Source organism: Myodes glareolus, chromosome 6, assembly GCF_982192425.1.
Source record: "Myodes glareolus chromosome 6, mMyoGla1.1, whole genome shotgun sequence".
Classification (NCBI taxonomy): domain Eukaryota; kingdom Metazoa; phylum Chordata; class Mammalia; order Rodentia; family Cricetidae; genus Myodes; species Myodes glareolus.
In genome coordinates this window covers 95656127-95683867 of record NC_142031.1, presented here as the reverse complement: position 1 = coordinate 95683867, position 27741 = coordinate 95656127, and the positions used below count along the sequence as shown (strand labels likewise).

The 27741-nt window shown below is 36.5% G+C and overlaps 1 protein-coding gene across 1 annotated transcript in view; it reads left to right on the top strand.

Annotated features, from left to right (window-relative positions):
* Birc6 (baculoviral IAP repeat containing 6) overlaps positions 1 to 27741 on the top strand; it is a 165825-nt gene that overhangs the window by 112655 nt on the left and 25429 nt on the right. Inside the window, exons 46-52 of the mRNA XM_087907561.1 lie at positions 356 to 529; positions 2099 to 2295; positions 4983 to 5283; positions 7185 to 7402; positions 11900 to 12064; positions 13555 to 13723; positions 21369 to 21582. Of these exons, the coding sequence (XP_087763687.1) occupies positions 356 to 529; positions 2099 to 2295; positions 4983 to 5283; positions 7185 to 7402; positions 11900 to 12064; positions 13555 to 13723; positions 21369 to 21582 (1438 nt within the window). The remainder of the gene's footprint in view (positions 1 to 355; positions 530 to 2098; positions 2296 to 4982; positions 5284 to 7184; positions 7403 to 11899; positions 12065 to 13554; positions 13724 to 21368; positions 21583 to 27741) is intronic.

Genomic DNA, 27741 nt, shown 5'->3' with positions numbered 1-27741 from the left:
ACTATGTCTCTTTCTACATAAAATTTTGTTATAAACTTGTTTGCCCATGTTTAATATATTATTGTTAGCTAGAGATAATAGTTGCAGTTACATGATCTTAAAGTATTCGTTATCTAAGCCACCTATGAATATATTTGCAGATGTTAGCTTTTAGAATATCTGATCTTTCACTTGTGGTTTGACCTTGGTATTCTATAGATTTTTCTTTTCTGGTAATTTTAAACTTTTGAAATTGGTATATTTGTCAAACTTTTGTCCATGATTTAGTAAAATAATTAGTTAATTAAGGAAGTCAAGCCAAGTAAAAATGTTTTCCTCTTAGAATTTTGTTTTAACTTAGTTACATCATTTTTAGGTCAGCCATTGCCAGCTGAAATGACGCTTGCCCAGCTTTTAACTCTTCTCTATGACCGAAAACTTCCTCAAGGTTACCGTTCAATAGACCTTACTGTTAAGTTGGGATCAAAAGTTATTACAGACCCAAGTTTGTCCAAAACAGATTCCTTTAAAAGACTACACCCTGAAAAAGGTATGTACATGGTACTCCTTTAAAACTTGCAGTCCAGTGGTGGCAATACGGCTCAGTCAGTAAAGGACTTGCTGTGCAGTCATGAAGATCCAAGTTTGATCTCCAGCATTCTCATAAAAAAGTTGACTGTGGTGGCTTCTGCTTGTCATCCCAGTGCTGGGAGGCAGGGACAAGAATACCCCTAAGATTCACCAGCCAGCCCACCTACTCTAACTGGTCGAGCTCCAGGATTTAAAGTGAAACCCTTCCTCAAAATGTACAGTCAGCCAGGCAGTAGTAGCACATGCCTTTAATCCCAGGAAAAGCAGATCTTTTTGTTGGTGATTTGATTTATTTGTAAATTATTGAAAACAACTGTTTCATTTGGAAACTTAATTCATCTTAGGTCATTATTTCAGACATGTATATAAGGTTTTTTTTCTAACTTTTTTTTTTGAGAATTACATTTTTGCCATTTTATTGTCAAGTTATATCCCCAATTTGTAAATTCATACTTTACTGGCCATTTATATTGAACTGCTTTCGTTGCTCATAAAGATTTTTTATGTGTTTAAAGGGGATCATGCATTTTATTCTGTTTTACCTGTAGAGTCCATTAAATAGTTTTGCATGTGCATGCTTTAAATATGTTACTTCTGTATAGATGAATAGAACAAAGTACATGTAGCTGCACTCTTTAATGAGTGCTGATTCTAATTTTTCACTGCCCAAATGCTCCGTAAATAATTTATTTCACAGTGTGAGCATTTGATCACATTTAAACTTTGTATTTTTCTCGTGATTAAAGTTCAGTTCTTTAGTTACAATAGTTACAGGCTATTTATATTACTTAGTAAACCTTAGTATATTTTCTTTTATCAAATCTTCAGCAGGATTATTTGTAACTTTCTTAGCTGTCTCAGCATTTTCTTTAACTTCTTAATTTAAATCTCTTTAAAAGATTTATTTATTTATCATGTATGCAGTATTTTGCCTGCATGTATGCTAGCACATCAGAAGAGAGAACCAGATCTTATTACAGATGGCTGAGAGCCAACATATGGTTGCTTGGAATTGAACTCAGGACCACTGGAAGAGGAGCCAGTGCTCTTAACCTCTGAGCCATCTCTCCATCCCCCACTTTATGTGTATGAATTTTTTGTCAGTCTATATGTATATGCACTGCCTGTGTGCCTAATACCCAGGGAGATCAGAGAAAGGAGTCCATTCCTCTGGAATTGCAATTACAGATTGCTGTAGCCATGTAAATTAAAAATTGGGGTTATAACTTGATGGGTTTTGTTCTTTTATGTTATTTTTCCTTCAAAGATTACTTATTATCAGAGTGTGTGTACACGTGTGTGCCACAGCACAAATGTGGTGGTCAGAGTTCAACTTTTGGGAACCATGTCTCCTTCCACTGTGAATTCCTGTCATTTAACTCAGGCTTACACAGCAAATACTGCTTCTACCCACTGAGCATCTCGTCATTCCTGTTCTTTCTTTTTATGTTTGCATAAATGAAAGCATGTTGTATATGTGCACAGGTTCTTTCTGACATACTAAGTTTTTGTGTAATGTGTTATATAGATCATGGAGAGTTAATTGGTAGCTGTCCAGAAGATGAGGCTCTTACTCCAAGTGATGAGTGTATGGATGGAGTACTAGATGAATCTTTGCTGGAAACGTGTCCCATTCAGTCACCATTGCAGGTTTTTGCAGGAATGGGTGGATTGGCTCTTATTGCAGAAAGGTTGCCCATGCTCTATCCAGAAGTAATTCAGCAGGTAAGCCAAGCTTCCTACCATGGTGCATTGTGTATGCATAGTGGTTGTATATTTTTAAGTTAGTTACCTCAACATTGAAATGTTCATGACCTTATAGTTTTTGAGCACTAGATAAATCACAGAGGGCTTATATAGAATGTTTAAAGATCAGCTGGGAATAAAGACCTCCATTAAAGTATGCCCTTTATGTTAATGTTATGGTCATCACACTCTCATTTCTATATGTGGCTTAGATTTGATATTGGCTGTGTTTACTATGATAAACAACATAGTAAAATAATAGCATACTACTCATTTGTGCCTTGTTTAACTTTTACTTTTGTCTTAGGTGCCATTTCTCTTTAGATGGTTTTAAATCATTAATTCAGCCCGTGTCAGTGTTCATTCTTGCTGTTGTCATCCATGTATTTCTGCTTCTCATGTTCTTGTTATATTAATGGACAATTTTGTCAGTTGTCTCTATAATGTTCTTTATGGACAAAGGGGAAAATCTGGTGGGTATCTTGGCATACACCTGTAATTTCAGCACTTGGAAGGCTTGGGCAGAATTACCAGTTTGAGGTCATTTTTGGCTACAGATAGCAAGACCTTTTCTCAAGAAAGAAACAAAACCCACTTTTCATTATGCAAGGTTTGAAATGATGGTCTAGGGTAGTGATTCTCAACCTGTGGGTCATGACCCCACATCAGATATCAAGTATATTAAATACTTACGTTATGAATCATAATAATAGCAAAATTACAGTTAGAAAGTAGCCACACAATAATTTTATGGTTGGGAATCACCCTGACATTGAGGATTAAAGGATTGCACTACTGGTCTTGGGTCTAGTTCTAAAATGTATATTGCATTGTGTTGTCTTTTCTCTACGGTCAACTTTATAATAGTTCCTTGTTTCTTTTATGGCTCTTATGTTTTAAAGAACTAAGAATATCTATTATGTCATTATGGAAACTCATATATACAAACCTGTGTGTAAATGGATTTCTTAGGTTTATTTGTAGATCGTGCCTGGAATCCGACTCCCCCTAACAATATTGGTCTCTGGTATAAGAAATTTTGCCTCCATGAAGTTCAAGGATTGGACCAAGAAATGTTCTGAAAGCTTGGAATGTCATATTGTACTAGGAAGTGGGGGAGATTCTCAAAGAGTAATGCACACAGTGTTGAAATTATGTAGAAGACTGCTTGAAAGGAGATCTAGATACCAAATCTGTTTACACTAGGTCATAAGAATAAATAATAGACTAATGTAACTTATAAAATAAAATTAGAATACACACTGATGATCCTCCATGAGTAGTTGGGAAGAAAGGACTATTTTCCCAATATTCCAGCACTAGATAATGTAGAAGAATGACAGAATTAGGAAGTCATCATTGCTAACCACTGTAACTGTGGTTTCAAGGAACTGTTTGCTTGTTTTGTTTTTGAGATTGTAATATATTTCATCCTTTCCCCTTCCTTTTTCTTCCCCCAAACTCTCCTATATACTCCCCCTTGCTCTGTTCCAAATTCATGGCCTTTTTCATTCATTGTTATTATGTGCATGCATATATATTCTTGAATACATAAATAATAGCTTCTCAGTCTGTAGAGTGTTGTTTGCTTGTTTTCATTGCTGACCATTTAGTGTTAGATAACCAATTGTTGTACTCTTCCCTGGGGAAGACTATTTCTTCCTCTCTTAATATTATTGACTATAGTTTTGTGTGTGTGTGTGTGTCAGGTTGAGACTTCATAGGCTTTCTTCCCCTGCCCATTTTTGTCATTTCTGTGGGTGTTGTCTTTATTCAACTTTAATTTGGGCAGTCATATTGGAGACGTGTTATGGTTGTTGCATCTGACATTACTAGGAGACACTATCTCACAGCAAACTCCCTAATACTCTGGCTTTTGTAATCGTTCTTCCCACTCTTCCACAGTGTTTCCTGAGCGTTAGGTATGAGTGCGTATTCTAGGTATATCCTTTGTGATTGAGCTCCACATCTCTGCATTTTGATGGATTGCTACTTTTTGTAGTGATCTTTATTTGTTACAAAGAAAAGAGTCTTGGTGAACTTTTTTAAAGGCTAGCACTGGTGTTAGAAAGATGGTTCAGTAGTTAATAGAACTTACTGGTCTTCAGAGGATTTGTTAAGTTCCTGGCATCCATATTAGGTGACTCAACAAATGACTCCGTCTTCAAGGTACATGGCATATTCTTGTAGCTTCTAAGGGCACTGATATGCACAGAATTCATTCACACCGACAGTCACACATGTAAATATACTCTTTAAAAGGGTCTGGATCTGGTGGCTTTAATACCAGCACTCTGGAAGTAGAGATAGGTGGATCTCTTGAGTTCCAGGCCAGCCAGAATTATATATAAAATTAAACAAATAAATTCATTAACAAAAAATACTAGAAATGAGTGAATCAGTTTGAAGTGCAAGATTTTTAACATAATTTTGAAGAATCTGTAGCTATTTCACTATTATAAATAGGAAGATGCAGTTCTAATAGAGACGCACTTGATAGATACTGCTGTGCTCATGATGTCATACTCTTCTTGGTATTTGTTACCTTGTTTCAGAATATATCCTTTAAGTTTTTATGTTCCTATAGGTTTAAGAGGTCATTTGAGTCTTGTGTTTGAACCCAGTATTGAAAAGTGGAAATAACTAGCTGTTTCTCTTTTCTTTAGGTGAGTGCTCCAGTGGTGGCATCTACTACTCAAGAAAAACCAAAAGATAGTGATCAGTTTGAGTGGGTGACCATAGAACAATCAGGCGAACTAGTTTATGAAGCTCCAGAAACTATTGCAGCTGAGCCTCCACCTGTCAAGTCAGCAGTGCAAGCCACTTCTCCCATACCTGCCCATTCTTTGGCTGCTTTTGGATTATTTCTTCGTCTTCCGGGGTATGCTGAAGTGCTCCTGAAAGAGAGAAAACATGCCCAGTGCCTTCTTCGATTGGTATTGGGAGTTACAGATGATGGAGAAGGCAGTAAGTGTTTAGAGTTACTAATTAAATTTCTCAACACATACACAAATAACTAGGTAAATTTGTTCAGATTATTGTCTGTCCTTACCCATTTATTTATTTTATAATAACATTGTTTACTAGTATTAAACATAATAAATCCTAAAAAAACTTTTCATGTTCATTTTATAAATTGTATTCTGAGTACTCGCAGATGCACTGAGTAATGTGATCAGGAAGTAGGACTGTCTTCTAGTCATTGTAGTGGAAAGTATGAGAGCATATTGACTCAGACAAATTAGAGAAGGATTTGAGCTGAGTATTACTGGCACCTCAGAGATGTGAGTTGAGTCTATTTCTTTACAAAGTATAAGTGTGAAAAGTTGTATAGCAGTTTTTATTGGTGCTCTAAAATATAAACAAAACTTAGTTTGGGGTGATGATTTCAGAATGACAGTGTATATGGAAAGGGAAGAGTTTGCCGATTAAAATCTGCATAAAAGGCACAGTTTAGTAATGATGGCACTTGCTTGCAATCCCAGCCTCAAGAGTTCTATGGTAGAAGGATCAGTATTTCAAAACTACCCTTGGCTATGTACTGAGTTCAGTAACAGCCTGAACCACGTGAGAGTCTGTGTGAAGAAACTATGAACGTGTGTTCTTTAAAAAAAGTTGTGCTAGGCGGTGATAGGTCACACTTTTAATCCCAGTACTCTAAAGACAGAGTCAGTCTGATCTCTTTTGAGTTTGAGACCAGTCTTGGCTCCCTAGTGAGTTCCAGGACAAACTCCAAAGCTATACAGAGAAACCCTGTCTCGAAAAACAAAAACTAAAAAAAGAAAGAAAAGTGGTTAGGTAACAAGTTATGGAAAAGCATAGGTTTTATTCTGAATACCAATGATGATTTATTAAGCATTATTAAGCAGAGCAATGGCATCTGAAAAACACCCACTCCCAAGAAAATTAATTTGGTGAGGTATTGGATTAGTGTTTGCAGCAAATCTAGTCCTCAGCACCATAGAAACAAAACAAGGAAATGAAAAACAAAAGGCATAAATTTGTAGCAGTATTTTAAACACAGAGAAGAGAATTAAAAGAATTGTGTATTGTATGATAAAGCTATAATAAACACAAAACTATAACGATTGTTCATATTTGATATCAAAATAATGAAAGATTGGCTGATCACAGTTAAGGTAATATAGGAAAGTAGATTTTAATTTGGGTTACTCTTAATTGTTCTTTCAAAGACTGTTCCACCACTGATCATAAACAGCAAAGGGGAAACAGACTTTATGCCACTTTAAATTGCACACATTAAGTGCAAAGAATAATTGTTGCAGTATGTGATTGTGGCCCTTTTTCCCCAGTATTCATACACTGTGCCTATAGTGCTTTATCGCTTGTGTTTACTACTTCTTTCTGATTAAAGCAGCACAAAACTATTGTACAAATTAAAGTATTTTTACTTGTTTGTCGTTTGTTCATTCAGAACCACTTTAAAGGCTGGCAGTTACTTTCTGATGGTTGTAAGAAATTTCTTTGGTACATACTTTTAGTCCCAGCATTGGGGAGCTATGGGGAGAAAGAGTTGATTGACTCTTTGTGAGTTGGAGACTAGCCTGGGCTACATAGAGAAATAAAGTAGAAATTTCTTTTTTAATGGTTAGATTTTATTTCGCATTCTAATTAATAGTATCTGTTGTCATTGATAGCTGTTACTCAGATGTGTAAATTTAGAGAGTTTGTATGCACTATGTCTTATAGAGATGTTCTTGATACTGTTATAAAGATAATTGTATTCTATCTCACATTCAGCCTGCTTTATAATCAATCTAGTGGTGAAACCTTACTTTGTCATTATTATTTTTGACCTACTTATTATTTTCAAATGTTTTTAACTTTAGTCCTCTTCTCTTTAACAGGCCACATTCTGCAATCTCCATCAGCCAACGTGCTTCCAACTCTTCCTTTCCACGTTCTTCGCAGCTTGTTTAGTGCTACTCCCTTGACAACCGATGATGGTGTGCTTCTGCGGCGGATGGCACTGGAAATTGGAGCATTGCACCTAATTCTTGTCTGTCTCTCAGCTCTGAGCCATCATGCTCCACGAGTTCCAAACTCTAGCCTTAACCAAACTGAGGTAGGTTTCATTCCCATACTTTTAGTCATTTGTTTTCAACCTTCCTAACACTGTCACCCTTCAATACAGCTCTTCATGTGTTTTGTTACTATTCCATATCTGTAATCTTACTGCTGTTATTAATTGTAATGTAAATACTTCCTTTTTCCTGTGATTTTAGGTGACCCCTGTGAAAGGGTGTTTGACTCCTGCAGAGGTCATGACCTACAGGTTGAAAACTGCTACTTTATGTTAGGAAAAACTAAACTTAACTGTTTAGAGTATGAAGTGTCACTTCAGAACTTGGAGTCATTTTATGATTACTATGGGATTCCCTGCTAGCCTCCTCAGAAAAATCAGATTAACCCACCAGTTTAAGAAGTGGATAGTAACCAGGCAGTGGTGGTGCACGCCTTTAATCCAACAGACAGAGGTAGGCAGATCTCTTGAGCTCAAGGTCATCCTGGTCCACAGAACAAGTTCCAGGACAGCCAAGATTCACAGAGAAGCCTTGTCTTGAAAAACCAAAATAAAAAGAAAGAAATAGGTAGTTACTGCTTTCCCACTTATCTGGGTATTTCAATGTTATTTTTCTTTCATATTTTTGAGTTGTAATTTATATACTATTGTAAGCCCCCTCCTTAAAAAACAAACCACAGACACATACACAAGTTCATTTGGTTGTATGTATATAAAAATCTGGAATGATTTAGAAAATAGCATATGAGATGAGTGTACAGTTACTGTTTCCAGTGTTGGGGAGGTGCCTTAAGCAGTAAAGTCTTTGTGAGCTTGAAGACCTGAGATTGCATCCCTAGCACCCACTTGATAAGCTGGGTGAGTTGACAGTAACTAATCGTAGTGTTCAGAGACTCATAGAGAGACCAAGTCTCTAAATGAAATGGACAGCAACTCAGGAATTTATGTTCACTTCTGACCTTCTTGTGCAGAATGTTCTTATTTTTGGTATAGTGTAATATTTCAGTTCATACACTCACTATGTTATAATCAGAGCACAGTGATTAGTGTGTTTATCACCTTACAGTTAATAAGAAATGACTTACCTCTTTTTAGTCTCTCTCCCATTTAAGAATATTTTGGTTTTCAATCAAAAACACTATTAGAAGGCAAACATGGTGCCTATAATTCAGAGCTTAGGAGACTGAGGGAGAGGACTGTTTTGTGTTCTGGCCAGCCTGGGCTAGCCTGAGATCCTATCTCTAAAAACAAAGCAAAACATAAAGCAACCCATAAACAAACTTTTAAAAACAATAACAAACAAAAACTCAACAAAGGAAAGAACCTCATGGAATGACTATGGGGTAAAGGAATTTGCCTTCTTGATGTTTTATCCCCAGGTCCCACATGGTGGGAGGAGAAAACCCATTTCCAAAAACTTAACATTTGCCTCCACAAGCATGCTGTGACATATATTCCTTGTCCATCCCCCTTCATTGTTGCAGTGCAAACGCAAATCACACAATGAAAAGCTATTTTTGGATAGTTCTGTAAAGAACTGAAATCTACATTTAAAGAGCTTTAAAAGAGCAACATCAGATATCCAATAGGAAAATGATCAAAGGGCTTGAATGGGCATCTCATTAAAAGCTGTGTAAGTGTCTGATAATTCTAAAAATACAGACATTATCTGTTGTTATTAAAGTAAAACAGGGCTAGTACTGTAGTGGAATTCTGCTGAAATGAAGGCAGTACCTGTATGTTGTGATCTAATTTTTTTTTCCCCCTTTTGATTTTCTGAGACATGATTTCCCTATGTAAACCCGGATGTCATAGAACTTGTTCTGTAGACCATACTGGTCTCAAACTCAGAGATATACCTGTCTCTACTGGGTGTAAAGACATGCACCACCACTCCAGCTTGTGACCTCATTCTTGTTCTGCATGGTTTGATGATTTTTACATTGTAGTTTGTAGCAGTTTTTTTTTTTTTTTTTTTTGGCCACCAACCAACTCCCAAATCATGACTTATTTTTAGTTATGAATGTTCGGCCTTACCTTATGCTCGTCTCACTAGCTCTTACAACTTAAATTAACCTGTTTCTCTTCATCTATGTTTTGCCTCAGGGCTCTTTACCTTTCTTTCATTCTATATGTCCTACTCTATCTAGCTGACTGACAACTGCCTGCTGGACTGGCCCCAGGAGTCTCCCTCTCTTCTTCCCTCATTCTCTCTTCTCTCTCCTGTCAAGCCTAGATTCCTCCTCCTACTATTCTTTCTGCCCGCCAGCCCCTCCTATTCCTGTACTTCCGAGTTATTGGCTGTTCAGCTTTCTATTAGACTAATCAAGTGCCTTAGGAAGGCAAAGCAACACATCCTTACATTGTTAAACAAATGCAGCATAAACAAATGTAACACATCTTTACATAGACAGATGTAACATGAACATGTTGGGCACCATTCTGTAGACAAAGACTGTTCTTTTGTTCCCAGCCACCCCAACCCGAACAGTCACAGAGAAACTATATTAATTACAATATTGTTTGACCTGTTAGCTCGGGCTTCTTATTAACTAACTCTTACATCTTAAATTAACCCATTTCTGTTAATCTATGTATCACCACAAGACTGTGGCCTACCAATAAGGTTCCAGCGTTTCAGTGTCTTTCTCCTTCGAGAGTTACATGGTATCTTTTTAATTCACCTACTCTCTCTCTGTATCTCTGTTCAGATTTCTCACCTGGCTTTACTTTGCTAATCATTGGCTGAAATAGCTTTATTCATTAGCCATTGAAAGGCTAAACAATTAAAAATTGTTATAAATCTATAACAATTTATACAAATACTTTATATCTAATAGTTTTTCAGGGCTTTTTACCTCTCTTTCCCTCTGTATGTCCTAATCTATGTCTAGCTGGCTGGCAATTGCCTGGCTGGCTCCAGAAGTCACCTTCTCTTCTTTCACTGTTTTTTCTCCTCTCTCCTAAAAGCAACAAAAGCACATAAATCCTCTGTGAATCACCTTTGAATATTTATTGTTAGTGCTTTTAGGAATTGTGCTCTGTTTAATTTAAATTAATATCTTTGCAGCCCACATAAATGATAATAAAGAATTAACCCTCATGTTTAATGTTTGTTGTTAAATTAGTCATTTTTCTGTCTTAAACAATTCTCATTTCTAATACTTGATATTTATTTTTAAAATTTTTAATTTAAAAAATTATATGTGTAATCTTGTATGTATGTGTATGTTTTGTGTGTATGCGTGTATGTGTAGATTATTTGATAGTTTAAGGTCAGAATCAGGTTATCAGGCTTATCAAGAAATGTCTTTAGCCACTGAGCTATCTTTCTCCGTTTATTCAGATTTTTTAAATATAAAAATCAGTTTATTGTAATGAACTCACAAATAAGATTATACAGCTAGATTAATATAGCCATTCAGACAAATACTTGCCCAAACCAAACTCTGTGCATCTCTTCTAGGAACTTGTATTCTGTTAGAATGACCATTCTGAGCCATGGAACTTTGTTTAGTGTTTAACACTTTTACCCTCAACCACATTTTTATGCACTTACCTACCAACACTACCACTATACACACAGACACAGACACACACACACACACAGAGAGAGAGAGAGAGAGAGAGAGAGAGAGAGAAAGGGGGAGGGGGGAGTTCATGACTGGATTAGAAGTAGAAAAAGCATTAACTTTATTCCTTCTTTTATGACTCCTGTGTCTTGTTTACATTCCATCATCTTTCATTACCACTAATTTACCTTTTCTTGTCTCCTTTCTATGTGTCACATTGTAGCCACACATCTGTTCGTTTGCATAAGTAAATGTATAAATTATAAACAGCATCTTCAGGGAGGAGAGCATGTGGAATTGTTTTTTCTTTCTAATATTGGGTCTCCTTAGTTATTATTACATGTTTCCATCAGAATTTCAACAACAAAACAATTGCGATGTGTTACTTCTAGAAATAGAGGTAGTCTACCTCTCTTGATTGAAAGCATCGTTTTAGTGTTGTGGTAAAATCCTGAGGTAGTTTTTTACTGGAATCCTAAAATGGTCTTACTTATAATTGTTTCTCTTTCTTCGTTTTCTATTTGGTTTTGAGTCGTTGATTCTTTGAGCCTACATTGTTTGCCTTTTCTTTAATCCTATTTGTCTCTCTCCCTTTGGTCTTCTTTCCCTTAGCATTTAATATTTTCATAGTTTATTTATATAGCATGTTTTATTATTCATTTTTGCAGCTAAATAGTATTCCTTTGCATTTGTTCATATATTCATATCTTGGTAGAGGCATTTGAAATCTGTCTTAGATTGTGGTGAACAGTGATGCTCTGAACTTGTATGCACAAATACTTATTATTAGCACTGATTTTCATTTCATTGGAGTGTATGCTTAGAAATACTACAGTAATTGGTTTTCAACTTTTTGATGAATGGCCCGATTGATTTTTTTATGTTGTGTTAATTGTTGAACGGTCACAGTGATAAGTTTTTAAGGATAAGTAAAACCAAGCACTAGTAATATTGTTTTTCCTAAAAGCCACAGGTGTCAAATTCTCATAACCCCACGTCAACAGAAGAACAGCAGCTGTATTGGGCCAAAGGTACTGGCTTTGGCACAGGTTCCACAGCATCAGGATGGGACGTAGAACAAGCCTTAACCAAACAGAGGCTAGAAGAGGAGCATGTGACTTGTCTTCTGCAGGTGTGTTTGCTAATTTGTTAAACTGTCAATGATAATCATTAAATTATTTTTTATTGAGTCCGTTTTTTAAATATTGATGACTTAATCATTCTTAAGTACATTTTTTCTTCTTTTGTTGAGATGTTTCATGTAGTTTAGGCTGTCCTTGAACTGCAAATCTTCCTTTTCTTCACCTTTGGAGTTTAGTCATGACTGGTGTTCACCAGCATTCTTATCTATTTCATGCTCACTTTTGTTTTCTTTTCTAAATACATTATAAAAGCCATGTGTTAAAGAATGGTCTTTCATCCATGCTTGTATTCTAAATACCTTCCCCCTTAATTAGCTTCTCACCTGAAAGAAACGTGAGGGGATGCAATTACCCTGTGACTTCAAGATGCCATCTGCCTGCTAGTCACCCCTTTGTCTCATCATAGAGTCTCTGCCCTCCTGTGTTAAAAAATTAGCATTTATGTTTCATTCTGTGCTGGAACTGAACCCAAGACTTTATACCTATATATAAGTATAACTATATACTTAACCACTGAATTGTACCCGTAGCTCACTTTCAATTCTTTTTTCTAAATTGTTTTATACTGTTTCCAGAATGAAGCAAGTTTAAGGTTGGAGAGAACATCTATATCATATAAACAAGAAGTTGGTAGCCTAAATTGGTGTCGTTTTTTAAGTGTTATTTTCCATAGTTCGAGGATGGTATGCTCATAATAGTACAGAATTCTAAGATTGCAGCACTCTCAAAGTGAATCCATTCAACAAAACTCAACAATAAGGACTGTGAATGTAAATCAGTGTAATGTTTGCCTAGCATTCATGGAACCTCTTGATTTGGTCCTCAGTACTACTTAAAATGTAAAGAATGGTAATTAATGCTTGTAATCCCAGCCCTAAGGAGGTGGAGGCAGGAAGGTCAGAAGTCAAGTTCAGTCTCAACTACAGAGCAAAGTAGAGGCCAGAAGAACTACTTGAGCCTCTAAAAATGGTAAAGAAAGCCAAAGGAAATGATCAGTAATGTTTGAGTTGCTGGCAGTCGTGTAGTCACTAGCACCAGTGTGTGTTTGTCCTTAGGCAGGTTGCTTCTCTTGTAGTTACATGACTCACCTGCCATGTAAACAACACTCGGAACAGTCCCTTCTCTTCTGAAGAGTCAAACTAAAATGTCCCTTTTTAGCCAGGTTTGATGCCTCAAGCTTGCAGTCCTAAACTCAACTCGGGATCACTGAAAAATCTACCAGCATCCTGTTAGAAAACCCGACTTTGAGGTTTGCCAGGGCCACATAGGGAAAAGCTGTCCCCAAAATAAAAAGTACATAGTCAGAATATATTGTATGAAGAAAAAAAAATCTATATTCAGTTAGAAAAAATAGGGTCTTCTATTCAGAATGTGGTTAAGTAGAAAATACATGTCTTGAATGTGCTAAGATTAAATACCTAATTATAAAACATCATTGAAGTATATGAAACTGAACTCCAATATGTTTTCAACAATTTAGGTTCTTGCAAGTTATATAAACCCCATGAGTGGTGCTATAAATGGCGAAGCCCAGACATCTCATGAGAGCCGAGGACAGAACAGTAGCGCTCTGCCTTCTGTGCTTCTGGAGCTTCTCAGTCAGTCCTGCCTCATCCCCGCCATGTCCTCCTACCTGCGAAATGACTCTGGTAAGTCACCTTATATGATAGACTTAAAATCTTTATTATGATACGCTGGTGTGAATATGGTAGGATTCTCTTTGCTCTACTTTCAGGAAAGTATAAAATTACATACAATAGTAGCTTGAAAATAAGTTAATGAAAAATTTAAGTCCATGATACTTGCTATAATAAGGTGATGAACTTTTTGAAATTAGATAAAATGTACCATAGGCACTTACTTTGTCAATATGCAACAGATTTAGGGATTGTTTATCATGGGCTTTCATATTGTTACATCCCTCTCGTCTCATTCCTGTCTCACTCACACTGTTCCCAGTTCTTCCCAAGTAGCCCTTTTTCTATCTCCATGTCTTTTTTCCTCTACGTAAAAAAGAAAAAAAAATTTACTTGTGGATGCATGAAGTCATATGTGTGTACATGTGTGCACAAATATACATACATGCCAAAGTGCACCTTTGAAAGTCAAATCAGGAGTCAGTCCTTTCCCCCATGTAGGTCTCCAATATCCAGCTCGGGTAGGTTTTTGGGACCTTATCCATTGAGCCATCTCCCTTTGTAGTCTTTTGATTTCTACTTCCTTGATGGCTAATCATGGGGAAAATTGTGTATTTGTTGACCGTTTATGCCTCTGTTTTAGTATTGATTCAGTTCAGTTGTTCATTCGTTGGCTGGATTCTTTGAATTTTGAGTTTAACTTTATCAGTTCTTTATATTCTTTATATTAATATTGTGTCAGAAGGATAGCTGAGATCCTGGTGTTAGAGGTAGCCACTGTTAAATTTGTGTTATAATCATTAATCATCTCTCAGATCTTTTTACTTGTAGAGTAATACTGGATATGCTAATGTTTACCCAATTTAATTTTAGATTTTAACTTTTATTTAAGAAATTTAAGGTTAGTAAATGGGTTTTAAAAAACATGGAAATTTATGCAGATTTAGTTTTGTTCAGTTAGATTCTGAACAGTTCATCTTCTTTAGCAGGAATGCTTAATGAATTAATTTTTTTTCATACTAAAGCCCTTTAATAAGTTGGTTCTTTTTTTCCTAACCCTGTAGTAGGTGTAAAGGAAAATTTATTTTTATCATATGTAAGTAGAACCATACTTCTAAGTGTTTGGTTTCTGTTCATCTCAACAGCAAATATAAGTCACCATATTTAGCAAATCTCACTGAAATGAGGCAGTGACTCATTCTGGTTTTATTTGTATTCTAATGATGTTCAGGTTACTTATTTATGCTCAGAATATTGTTTGTTACTGAGTTTTAAATATTCTTACTGGCCCTTTTATATCTACTCTTAGAAAATGTCTTTTTTTTAAAAAAAATTGGATTACTTGGATTTTTTTGCATTGAGTTTACGTATTATAGTTATTAAATGGTTTGCAGAAGTTTTGCTTTCTGTAATTTGCCTCTTGACCTGTTGGTAGTTTGTTTTGCTGTCCATAGGCCTCTTAGTTTGATGTATAGTACAGTACATTCTTTATGTAGGCTTCTTATATATGAAGGGAGAGATGGCTCTGCAGTTAAAAAAGTACTTATTGCTCCTGCAAGGCACTCGGGTTTGGTTCCCAGTACCCACATGGAGGCTCACAGCAACCTGTAGCTCCAATTCTAGGGTATCTGACACCCTCTTTGGTCCTCTAAATGCGTCAAGCATATATGTGGTGCACATACATGCATACATGCAAAATAAGATAAATCTATTTTTAAAATCATAAGAAATTACTCTATGATCTAGAAATCTCACTAATAGCCAGGATACAACTTAAATAAGATAGGTATATAAAAACAAATATTACACGTTCTCATTCATTTGTAAATGTTAAAAATATTGAGCACTTGATGCTAGAGAAATGACTTAATGGTTAAAAAGCACTACTGGCTCTTGCAGAGGCCTTGGGTTCGATTTCAAACACCCTTGTGACTATTCAGAACCATCTGTTATCCTAGTCTCTATTGATCTGATACCGTTTTCTGGCCTCTGAGGATACCTGGCACCCGCATTTGTTCTGGGAGAATTGTAGTGTTTCAAAACACTTGGCCAACCTAGTCTGCAGCAGTTAAATTACAAATTTTAGACTAAACAAAAGAATTTGAAAGATCCCAACATGTATAGGTAATTCATATTTTGGAAATACAAATGATAATTGCTCAGCCAGTGAAATGGTTCAGCAGGTAAAGACACATGCTACCAAAATGGAAGAGCCAAGTGCAATCCCTCAGACCTACAGGTGGAAAAAGAAAATTGACTTCTGTATGTTGCTCTCTGACCTCTAAGCATGTGCTTTCCCTCTCACCTCATAAATGAATAAATGTTTTTTAAAAAGAGAAGTGTTAATTGTCTTCATTTTTAACACCATCTATTGTATATACTCATTATGATACTGTACATAGTAAATTGGAGTGCCATATGATAAAAATCTAATAAAGAGCTGGGTGGTGGTGTTGCACACCTTTAATCCCAACACTCAGGAGGCAGAAACAGGCGGGTCCCTATGACTTCAAAGCCAGCCTACTTTACAGAACTAGTTCCAGAACAGTCAAAACTACACAAAGAATCCTGCCTCAAAAAACAAATAATCAAGCAAAAATACAATGAAGAGAAAAAGCAGTTATTTTTGCTAGAAATTTCTTAGGTAGATAGGAGAGTTTTGTACGAAGAATATGTTCATGTTAACTTATGCATTTTATACAATGCCAAAATGCATTTGTTGTCCAGTATCATTTTAACAGGTAACGTTTAGTTAGCCTGCAGTTACCTCACTTGCCACCAGATGGAAGGACAGTGTCACTTTTAGTGATGTTTGTAAAAAGTCTTCAAGCAAAAGGTCTTGGGACTGGAGAGATGGCTCAGAGGTTAAGAGCATTGCCTGCTCTTCCAAAGGTCCTGAGTTCAATTCCCAGCAACCACATGGTGGCTCACAACCATCTGTAATGGGGTCTGGTGCCCTCTTCTGGCCTGCAGGCATACACACAGACAGAATATTGTATACATAATAAATAAATAAATATAAAAAAAAAAGGTTTTCCTTACTCAAGATTACTCTCATTTTGGGGGGAAAAAAAACAAAAAACAACATTGTCATGTCCCCTTCCTCCTGAAAATAATATAGTAATTATTAAGTTAATTATTAACTTAAGCATATTAAGTTACTTGATATTCACTTAGTGGGGCATGCACCTTTTAGTTCTGGTTTCGAAACATGAAATTTTTTTTTAGAGTTGAAAAATAAATTAGAGCTCTTCTAAGACGTATTTGTGTTTGTGTCCAGGAAACAGAGAAGAGGGTCTCCCCCAAGGAGATTACCCCCACAGAATATGGGTAATCATCTCAAGTGAAAAATTGCAGAGGGGGGTTGGAGAGATGGCTCAGTGGTTAAGAGCATTTCCTGCTCTTCCAAAGGTCCTGAGTTCAATTCCCGGAAACCACATGGTGGCTCACAACCATCTGTAATGAGGTCTGGTATCCTCTTCTGGCCTGCAGGCATACACACAGACAGAATATTGTATACATAATAAGTAAATAAATAAATTTTTTAATAAAAGAAAAATTGCAGAGATATTTATGTAATCCATTCATGAGGTTGATCTTTCGCTAAGGAATTTTAACCTAATTTTTGTATAGGATCTCACTTTATAGGCTAGCTAGTCATAGCCCCATGTTCCCCCGTCTTTAATGTCTTCATTCTTGGGACAACAGTGTGCACAACGATCTAGGCTCCTTGCGTGGGGTTTTATTAAGCCTAACACTCAGCTGCACATTCATGTCACAGATAATGAAATTTAGAAGGAGATTTTGAAAATTAAGAATTAAGTTGTGATAAAAGCTAGAATTTAATATAACTAGGGTTTATTTTGTTTTTAACTTTACAGTAATGTTCGATTTATAGCATAGTTGTAAAGCAGTGTAGTTACCCATCAACCATTTCTCCAGGAATGCTGCCAGTTTTGTTTTGTTTTGTTTTTCAAGACAGGGTTTCTCTGTAGTTTTGGAGCCTGTCCTGGAACTAGCTTTTGTAGACCAGACTGGCCTTGAACTCACAAAGATCTGCCTGCCTCTGCCTCCCAAGTGCTGGGATTAAAGGCGTGTGCCACCACTGCCCCGCCATGCCATCTTTTATAGCTATAACAAGTTATCAAAATGAAAGATTTGACAGTAGTTCCGTGGTTAACATATATAGGACCTTCTGTCTTCTCTCTCTTCTTTTTCTTAATGACTGATTTCTATCTTGGTATCCAATCTGGAATAGCTTGTTGCTTTTATCCATTTTCTCCCATTCTCCAGTGTCTATTTCCTTCTGATGTCTTAGTATTATTTTGCTTATTGTGATCCTCTCACTCTTTAAGAGAACTGGTTTGTTTCTTTCAAGACTTTCCAATTTCGAGAATTTTTTTATCCGGATTAGACTAGGATTATGGGTTTGAATAGAAAATACAACAAAAGTAATAGTTATACACTCAAAGAAAAATCAGTTCCTCTTCCTAACACCCAATAGTTGCTTTTAGCTCCTCAATAGGGGAGAAGTCTCATCGACTTCTCCTATATAAATCTTGGAATGTTAAGTGACTGTCTTGTGCAGGTGACCATATCTGTTGTGCACTTCTGAGTACAATGAACATGTCATCTCAAAAGACAGCTCATAGTTCTCCCTTCTTGTGGCTCTTATATTCTTCCTTTCCTTCTTTCATGATGTTACCTAAACCCTGGGAGAGTTAGTAAAGATATACCATTTAGAACAGTCACTTATTCTCAGTACTTTAGCTACTTATGAATCTTTACATTGACTTCTGCTCACCACAAAAAGAAACTTCTCTGATGAGATTGAGAGTACCACTAATCTATGGATACAAACATAAATTTTTATAAGATAGTTTGATAATATGACTAGTTAGCAAAATGACAGTAATAGGTCCTTTTCATCCCTCCAGGGCCCATGACCTCCCCTCTCCTAGATTTTGACCAAATTTATGATACCCAACATGAATTCCCTCTATGGAGAAGGCCTCAAGTTTAATTAAAAACCAGTTGCTTATCCCACCGTGCCACTTTATTTTACCCATAGTCATGTCTTGCCTGGCATGTCAGGGTCAACTGCTGGCTAAGTGCATTGATGAAGTTTCTTCCCTAGTAGCCTGCATAGTGGCTTTTGGCCAGCTACCTAGAAGGAAATTTTCAGATTGTTTTCAGATCGATTTCTGTATATCAATCAACCAAATTTTGTTGTGTCTTCAGCAATAGCTATGATAGACAATCAAGAAAATAGCCTTTGTTGTGGCGGGGGTGGAGGAGAGCATGGCTCTGGGGTCTCTCTGACCAGTAACTTGTAAAGAGGTATTTTATGCTTGCCACTGTCTATTGGGTGAAGCATTGTTTGCCTATGTAGAGTTCTGTGTGTTCAAACACTCCTCCTTTGGGACTATTAGTATTAATTATATTTTTAAAAAATTAACTTGCAAATTAATGTGTTTCCATAAGGCCTTTTTTCACATCTTTGGTTTTTGTTAACCCACTATATATCCCTTTCTCATTTCCCCCACTTCCATTCCTGGTTAAGCCTTTTGTCCAGTATTCACATCCACATCAACTATGACTTCTATTTCCAAATAGAAAATCAGTTTTCAGAAAAGCAGGATGTTTGTCTTTTCATAAATATTTGGGGTAGAGGGCAAGTTTTCAGGTAAGCAAACAGTGATCAAATTTTCCTACTTCTCATCATTGACGAGTGTGAAATGAGGACTTTTCCCTCCTCCAATCAGTAGTGTCTCCTGTAATCTAGTTGACCTTGAGCTTCCCTGTAGCTTGAGGATGACTTTGAACACTTGGTCCTCCTGCTTCCACCTCCATTGCTAGTATATACCACTACACTCCATTATCCATTGATTTTTGTTTTCTTTCTCTGTCTGTCTCTCTGTGTTCCTTTCTCTCTTTCTACTCCCACCTCTTTCCCCTCCCCCCACCCCTATGTGTGTGGTGTATGCATGTGTGCGTTCATACCATAGCATGTGTATGGAGGTCAAAATATACTTTTATCGAGTAAGTTTTCTCCTTCCACTTTCACACCAGCTCTAGATACCAAACTTGGATCATCAGGCATGTATCATCAGCAAGTGCCTTTTCCCACTGACTAAGTTATCTCAGTGGCCCTAGAAAAGAGATTTCCCTGGTGTCTTAGTTAGAGTTTCTATTACTGTGAAGAGACCATAACCACAGCAACACTTATAAAGGGAAACATTTAATTAGGGTGGCTTACATTTTACGATGTTTAGTCCTTTGTCATCATGGTGCATGTGGGCAGGCATGGTGCTGAAGAGGGAGCTGAGAGTCCGATATCTTGACCTGCAGGCCACAGAAAGTGGTCTGAGACACTGGGTGAATCTTTAGAATAGGAAACAGCAAAGCCTGCCCACACATTGACACACTTCTTTCATCAAGGAAGGCCACATCTACTTCAACAAAACCACACTTTCTAATAGTACCACTCGCAACAAGTTTACGGAGCCAGTTACATTGAAACTGTCGCACCTGACCTGGAAATGAACTGTCCATTAGAATTAAGCTTCTTTCTAAGTAGCCTGCTCTATCATTATCCTGTTAGAACTGACATGATCCAGACCTTTTTTTTTACTACAGTAATTGCTGGAGAAAGACCAGTATTCTAGATGATGATTCCTCATCTTCTCATGCTCATGCCCTATGTAGACTATGAAAAAATTCCCCCATCTAATTTCTATTCCCTCAGTTTTCTATTATGTCTTAATTTTTTTGTATAATAATCAGAATACTTACCAGTGTCCCAAAATACTGTTACTGGTTTATCTTTGTGTAGAATTATGAAGTTAGGAACTTTTTGTTTGCTTTTGTCACTGCTATGTTCCCAGCTTGACTAGTGTTATGTTTTTTAAAAATGCTTATAGAATGGCTGTTCAGTAATAAGTGTTGGAAAAAAAGTTACCCTCATATGAGGCATAGAAGTAAATTCTAGCAAGATTGGTCCACTTCCTATTTACCAACTTAAGAAAAATCTCAGAAGTAAAAAAATTCTATTCCTTAGTACTTCAGATTTTAAGAAAAAATAAAAGTTCTCTGGGCAGTGTTGGCACACATCTTTAATCCCAACACTTGGGAGACAGAGGCAGGCAGAGCTCTGTGAGTTCAAGGCCAGCCTGATCTACAGAGCTAGTTCTAGTCCAGCCAGGACTACACAAGATACCCTGTCTTGAAAACAAAACAAACAAATGGAAGGATAAGAAAATTCATTTGACTTGTAGATAGTAACTTTAAATGCTTTTTGCTAACTAGAATGTTCATTTGCTGACAGACTTTTAATCAGTTGTAGTCTTTTGATAGTTGCATACATACTATGAGATAAGTTCATTGCTTCAACTTTAACAGTGTAATTTTTCTCATGCTGTACTGCTATAATGTATTATCTGGACTACTTAATCATTGTGTATGTAACATAACAAAATAGTAAGTATTACCTCCATACTTGGGTGTCGCCTCCCCTCCCCATTCCATATCGTCCTCATTTTCTGGAAGTGCAGTAGTGTCTCATAAACATGTGTTGCTGGGTTAGGACAGTATTGCTGTTGATGCTGTTTACATGGCATGTGTCCTCACTGTCTGCTTTCTCCCTTTTCTCCCTTAGTTCTGGACATGGCAAGACATGTGCCACTCTACCGGGCTCTGCTAGAATTGCTCCGGGCCATTGCTTCTTGCACATCTATGGTGCCACTGTTGTTGCCTCTTTCTACAGAGAATGGTGAAGAAGAAGAAGAAGAACAATCAGAGTGTCAGACTTCCGTTGGTACATTATTGGCCAAAATGAAGACCTGTGTTGATACCTACACCAACCGCTTAAGGTACAGTACTTTGTTTCTCTTGACCTTGCTTTTAAACAGTGTTTTAAAAAGAGTTCTGTAGATGTTCTTAGCTTTTCTTCTTTATTGAGACATACTGTTTATACTTACACACACACAAATATACAAAAGCACTATATCAACATAAAGAAAACATATCCATCCATGTCTTATACCAATGTCCCTTTATCTCTATAACTTATTACATGTCCCCGTGAGTGATATTGTAGGTATAGGCAATGGGTTTTACTAAATGTACCACAGTGTGTTCATTGTACAAAAGAAATTAATTTCCCTTAGCACTGATGTCAGAGACACCTTTAAGTGTCATTGAATACACTCCAAAGACATTGTTCTTATTTCTAATTCCACATCAAAGATACTGTGTTTTACTTTGCCTAGTTATTGGTAGCTGTTTAGGTTATTTTGTTATAATAATCTCATACACTTAATTTTGAAGTTTATATAAAACCTGTACAGGTAGAATCTTAGTGTTCAATGTGTATTTATATATTACTTTCATTATTTAGATTTATGTTATATTTATGTCATAGCCTTTTTTAAAAGTTAGAAAATCAGTCATTATTTGTTAAAATTACAGTGAAGCTAATTGTTTATCAAACAGTGGTATTTTTAATTCACTTTTGGTCAAAGTTTATCCTTGAAGACGATGAGTTCTGTTATGAAAAAAATGTATAATCTAGAAAACCTTTCCTTTTCATAGAGTCAATTTTCCTTAAAGATGGCCTTTAAAGATGGTTTTTAAGGCATTATTGATGGGAGATTTGTGTGTGTCTGTAGATTTCTAAGTCAATGAATGTTCTTCCTCATCTTTGTACTATTTCCTTTGTTCTCAGTTGTTTTGCAAGAATATACAATTTAGACGTTACAGGTTTAAATAATGCCACTGAGTTGTTCGTTAAAAGAATAGTTCTGTTTTGACCAAGTGTACTAACTCTCTGCCAGTTGGGCAAGGATCATACACCGGAAAAAATTAGGAGATTACTTGGTAAATACACATAATGCTATAGTTTGCATCAGGAGTGGTAGCATGTGTCTGTAGTTACTCAGGAGTCCAAAGCAGAAAGATGACTTGAAGCAAACCTGGGCAACGGAAAAGAGACCTTTTTGCTTCTGTTTTTGTTGTTGTTGTTAAAGATAAGGCTCATGATACTCTATTATTAGGAAATTAGGTTGTAAAGATTTATTTTCGTTGATAATTTTCTGTTGTATAGAAGGAAATAATATTGTGTTTGGTTGCATTCTGCTCTGCCCTCCCTTTTGTTTTCAGCCTTTCTGATTGAGGTCTAGGAAGCCAGCATAGTTCTGTTCAAATAGTATGTTGTGCCGGGCTGTGGTGGTTCACGCCTTTTATACCATCTCTTGGGAGTTAGAGATGGGTGAATCTCTGTGAGTTCGAGGCCAGCCCAGTCTACTCTACAGGAGCTAATTCCAGGACAGCCAGGGCTGTTATACAGAGAAACCCTGTCTCGAAAAACAAAATCAAAGCAAAACAAAATAGTGTTGCCACTATTCAACCAAAAACATCAGATTGTTCAGTTCAAGTTGTGTCCTTAATTGAAAATTTTGTCCATGCACTACAGTTAGTATCTTTTGCTCCTGTACTCCAAACATGTTGCTCTTAACAATATGTCTGTTACATACCAAGATGGAGATCTGCCTTGTATTCTCTGCTTTATTTTGTGTTTGGGATAACTATATTTGCTTATAACTAAGCAGTAGAAATGCATGCTCTGGGCCAGGTGGTGCTACATGCTTTAATCTCAGTACTCAAGGAGGCAGAGACAGGCTGATTTCTTTGGGTTCAAAATATTCTTCAAAAGTATCTTTCTTTAAACTGTGTATATCCCTATTTTGTATAACCCTGGTGGATGCTGTACAGGACCTATGACAAGGAATTATAAGAATTCTAATTTAGGAATAAGTTTTTTGCAGTGTATGGTAGGTAGATTCCCCATTGCTTATTTTGCTTTTCTTAATCCTGTCCATTTAGCAAACGTTATATAATTTAATAATGTAATTTTGCTTCTCTGCAAATGTATTATTTCACTAGAAAACTTTAATTTCAGATACATAATAATTGAATTTGTTTTTCAGTCAATTTTCTGGGAAAGTGATTCAACTAGAAAATACCTCATATTTCAGATTTAAAACTCATTAAGAACAAGCACACATGTGAAACCACAGTAACTGTCCACAGAGCTTATTTTGTTACTTTATATCCATAAAGACCTATGCGGTGACTAGTCTTAATTAACCCCCTTTCCTGGGGTGTTTTGTGTCAAGACTTGTAAAGTGAATGTTGCTTGGTTGGGATCCAAGTGGTTTCTGTTAGAGGTATTTGTCATGTTAGAGAAGGCAGTCAAGGTCTAGTGGTGTTTTGCATCTCTGCTTATCTTTGAAGATTTGATACAAAGTTCAGTTTCAATTTCACACAAAGTAAAACCCGTACCTTTTTGGTCTACCAAGACTTAAGACTTAACACTGGCTTTCTTTATTTCTTTTTACCAAGCATAAAAAAGCACCCCCTCCCAAACTTATTGTATTAATAGTTAATCATCTTAAAAGAAATTATCTTCATTTTGAAGATCTCTGATTTGATGTTGGTAGTTACATACATTTGCAAGATTCAACATCATAACCACACACCCTCAGAACAAAAAAAAAAGTTATGGATTAGGTAAATAAAGACTAGAGGGTGTCTGTGTTCCAGACTATGTTTTTAAAAAAATGTTAGTGCTGAAAGAAATCATTTCATATGCTAGGAACCTAAGGAAGCTTGATGTGCCATTAAATATAGATGACAGACAAAGCTAGAGAGAATTGAGGCTAGATGATGAAGGGTCACAGATTACTTATCTTTAAAAGTGGTTGACGAGAACTGTCAAGGTGACTCCAGCAAGTAAAGGTACTTATTAGTAAGTCTGCTGACCTAGAATGATCCCAAGCATGGCCCACATGGTGGAAGGAGAGCACCAACTCATGAAGGTTGTCCTTTTTCATTCACACATGTACCAAGGCAGGTGTATGCCCCCTCAAATAAAATGTAATTAAAAAAATTCAGTAGCAATCTAATGTGATTTTTGTTAGATAGGTGATCTCTAAATATAGTTGAATGGTTGAAACAGGAGGTGAAATAAGGCCATGGAAGAACTTTTCATCACAGCGATTGTTCCCTGAGAATTGTGACTAAGAAATGTGGTGTTCAGTTGCATTCCTGCTGATATATTATGGACTTGATATAAAGTTAGTTCATTGGTAGAAATACATTTTGTATTCAGGACATTTGACTTAAAATGTAAATAGTGAAATTGGGGCAGGTCTCCAAAGAAGTGAAAGAGATCAGAAATAACAAAGATGCACATTGGGTTTGAGTGGTTGTATAAAACTTGAAATTGCATGTTTATTGCTGTACAAGTCCAGGGCCACTGCCCTGAATTTTATACTAATCATAAGGGATCATAACCTTAATCATAAAGAATTTCATGAGCATGAATTTCTGTAACTCTTAATTGGTACTTTCCTTTTTTCTCTTTTAGTTTTGGTTAGTGTAACACATCTGCTTCAGCCCTATGCTTATCAGTTTTTTATGCACAAGCCAGGCTTCGTGATTGGGATGGCCTAGTATATCATTCTTTTGCCACAATACAATTTAGTATTACATTGTATTAGAGACAGGGCCTTACTCTGTAACCCTGACTCACCTGGGACTTGCTGTTTAAACCAGACTGACCATGGCATTAAAGACATTTGACACCATGCTTGGATCAGCCCCAACTTCTTATATAAGATCTACAGTTTAAAATTGCTTGACGATGGTATGGTGGTACATGTATGTAATCCCAGCATTATCATAAAAGTTTTGGACTGAGTCAGGTTATAGAATCAGACCCTGTCTCATAAACAAAAAAGGAAAGATTAGTCTGGGTGCCGATTGGTGGGAGGTATAGTGGTTAGGGACTTTCTGGTGGCAGGTTAGGGAAAGCTATCTTTAGCTAGCAGAAGACTGGTGGGCCCTGGGGGGTGGCATCTGCTGAGCCAGCAAAGGGGCTTTGGGGGCCTGCTGAGTCAGCAGAAGACTATGGAGTTCCTGCTGATCTGTTGCCCCTAAGTTGTGGTTTTTCTGAGTATTGTCTGTTTAGCTCTGTCCCATTCTAGTGAATTGAAACGAAATCTGGTCTCTCAGGCTATTAGGAAAGCCTGTCCTCTCTGGTCTGCCCCCACCCTCCTCCCTCTCCCTGACCCTCTTCTTAATTTCTACCTCAGTAATAAAGTTTTATGTAAAATGATAATTTTGAGGTTTTTTTTCTTTTTAAATCAAATTGCATTACATTAGTTCTCTTTTATCTCGGACAGAATAGGGGCTGGAGGGATGGCTCAGTCCTTAAGATCACTGGCTTCAAAACAAAATCAGTGTACAAGATAATGGGTTGTGCTATATCTCAAGCAGTTTTAATACCAAATTTGAATCTATTTTTAGTTTATAACACATTTCTAGGCACGCACGTCACAGATGAATAGCTCGTTTCTGTTATCTAGATTGTCAGAGCTGTCAGGGACTCTTTGGAATTCAGCTTGCCACCTTTTACAGAAAGGAAGGTCCATATAAATTGTGACTTGGAATGCTACAATCAAAATTTTTTACTCCTAATACTGCAATCAATGTATTCACTAAATTAAACTTAGCCTCTAAAGACCTGTTAGGTTTATTATCATACCAAATCAAAACAGTAGTGATGGGGAACACTGGATTTTGGGCCAGATATTTATAGTGTAGAAAAATAATTTAAATGTAAGTAATGAATTTTAAAATTATTTTTACAATTAAAAATATGTGTAAGATCTGAAGAGAAACCCAAGAACTAATTTATAAAACATCTCCATGCCAGTGAGAAGACTCCATGCCTGTGACTTCACTTATGTTTGCATCATAAACACAAACATACACAATAAATAAAATAAAAATCTGGGAAAAAGCCCCTATTCTATTGATAATCTTTGGAGGCACATGAAATAATACAGATTTTTAGAGTTTTTCTCTTAGTTTCTGTAATATCCATTCATTTTCATTCCCTAAAGAATTTATAATTTAGAACTGTGATAAGTCATTAAAAGGTAGTATATTTCAATTGCTATGCACTCTAGTTATAACTTTTAATTAGTAGAGTACCAAACCATATTTTTAAGACTTAATATTTTGGGGCTGGAGAACTAGCCCAATTGTTAAGAACATTTACTGCTCTTACAGAGCCAGGATTCCCAGCACACACATGGTGACTCAACCACCAGTAACTCTAATTCTGGGAGATTTGACACTGTTCTCTGGCTTCTGTGAGCACCAGACACAAATATAGTATACATACATACATATGGCAAAACTCACACATAAAATAAAAAAAAAAATCTAAAGAAAGAGCCATGTTATGATACATTTCTCCTAACTGCTTGGGAGTTCAAGTCGGGGGGGTTGCAAGTTCAAGGATAGCATTAGCAAGAGAGTGATGGATTCCACTACCTCACCACTACTGCTCAAAAAGAAGATACTCTGTTCTTTAATAAAAGGATTTGGAGTGTAGATAAGATAGTTACTGTGCTTTATGTACATATTTCCACTTAAATGGAAATGTGTCTAATGTAAAGGCCATTTTGTTACCTACAAAATATTTATACTGTGAAGATATTTGAACCCCTTTGTTTTCTACCCAGTAGCCTGGGTGAGATTTATTTTCTGCTGGTCCCTACAGTCTGTGTAATCTCACAGTGGAGTCAAAGTGTAGCTGTAGTCCTTTGGTTCCCCTTTGAGTAGATGTGAACTTTTCCTCACCTTTCAGAGGCAGAAGCAGTGTTTGTTTATCTCTGTGCAAATATTAACTATTGGACTATAGTAGCTAAATAATCATATTCTACAGTCTTGTATTTCATGGTTTCACCAAAAACTTGAGAGACGTACTTGGTGCTAATCAGAATTAGGCTTAATTGCTGTAAGGGTAGAACACACATGACCTTCAGTGTAAGGTGCTTCGAATGTAAAACTTTTCTTTGGCAATCCTCAAGTGAGCATTCTTAGTTTCCACTTTTCTTAGCAATCTCACAGGGTCTTTATGAGGAAAAAAAACATCATACTCAAAATGTTGATTAAAA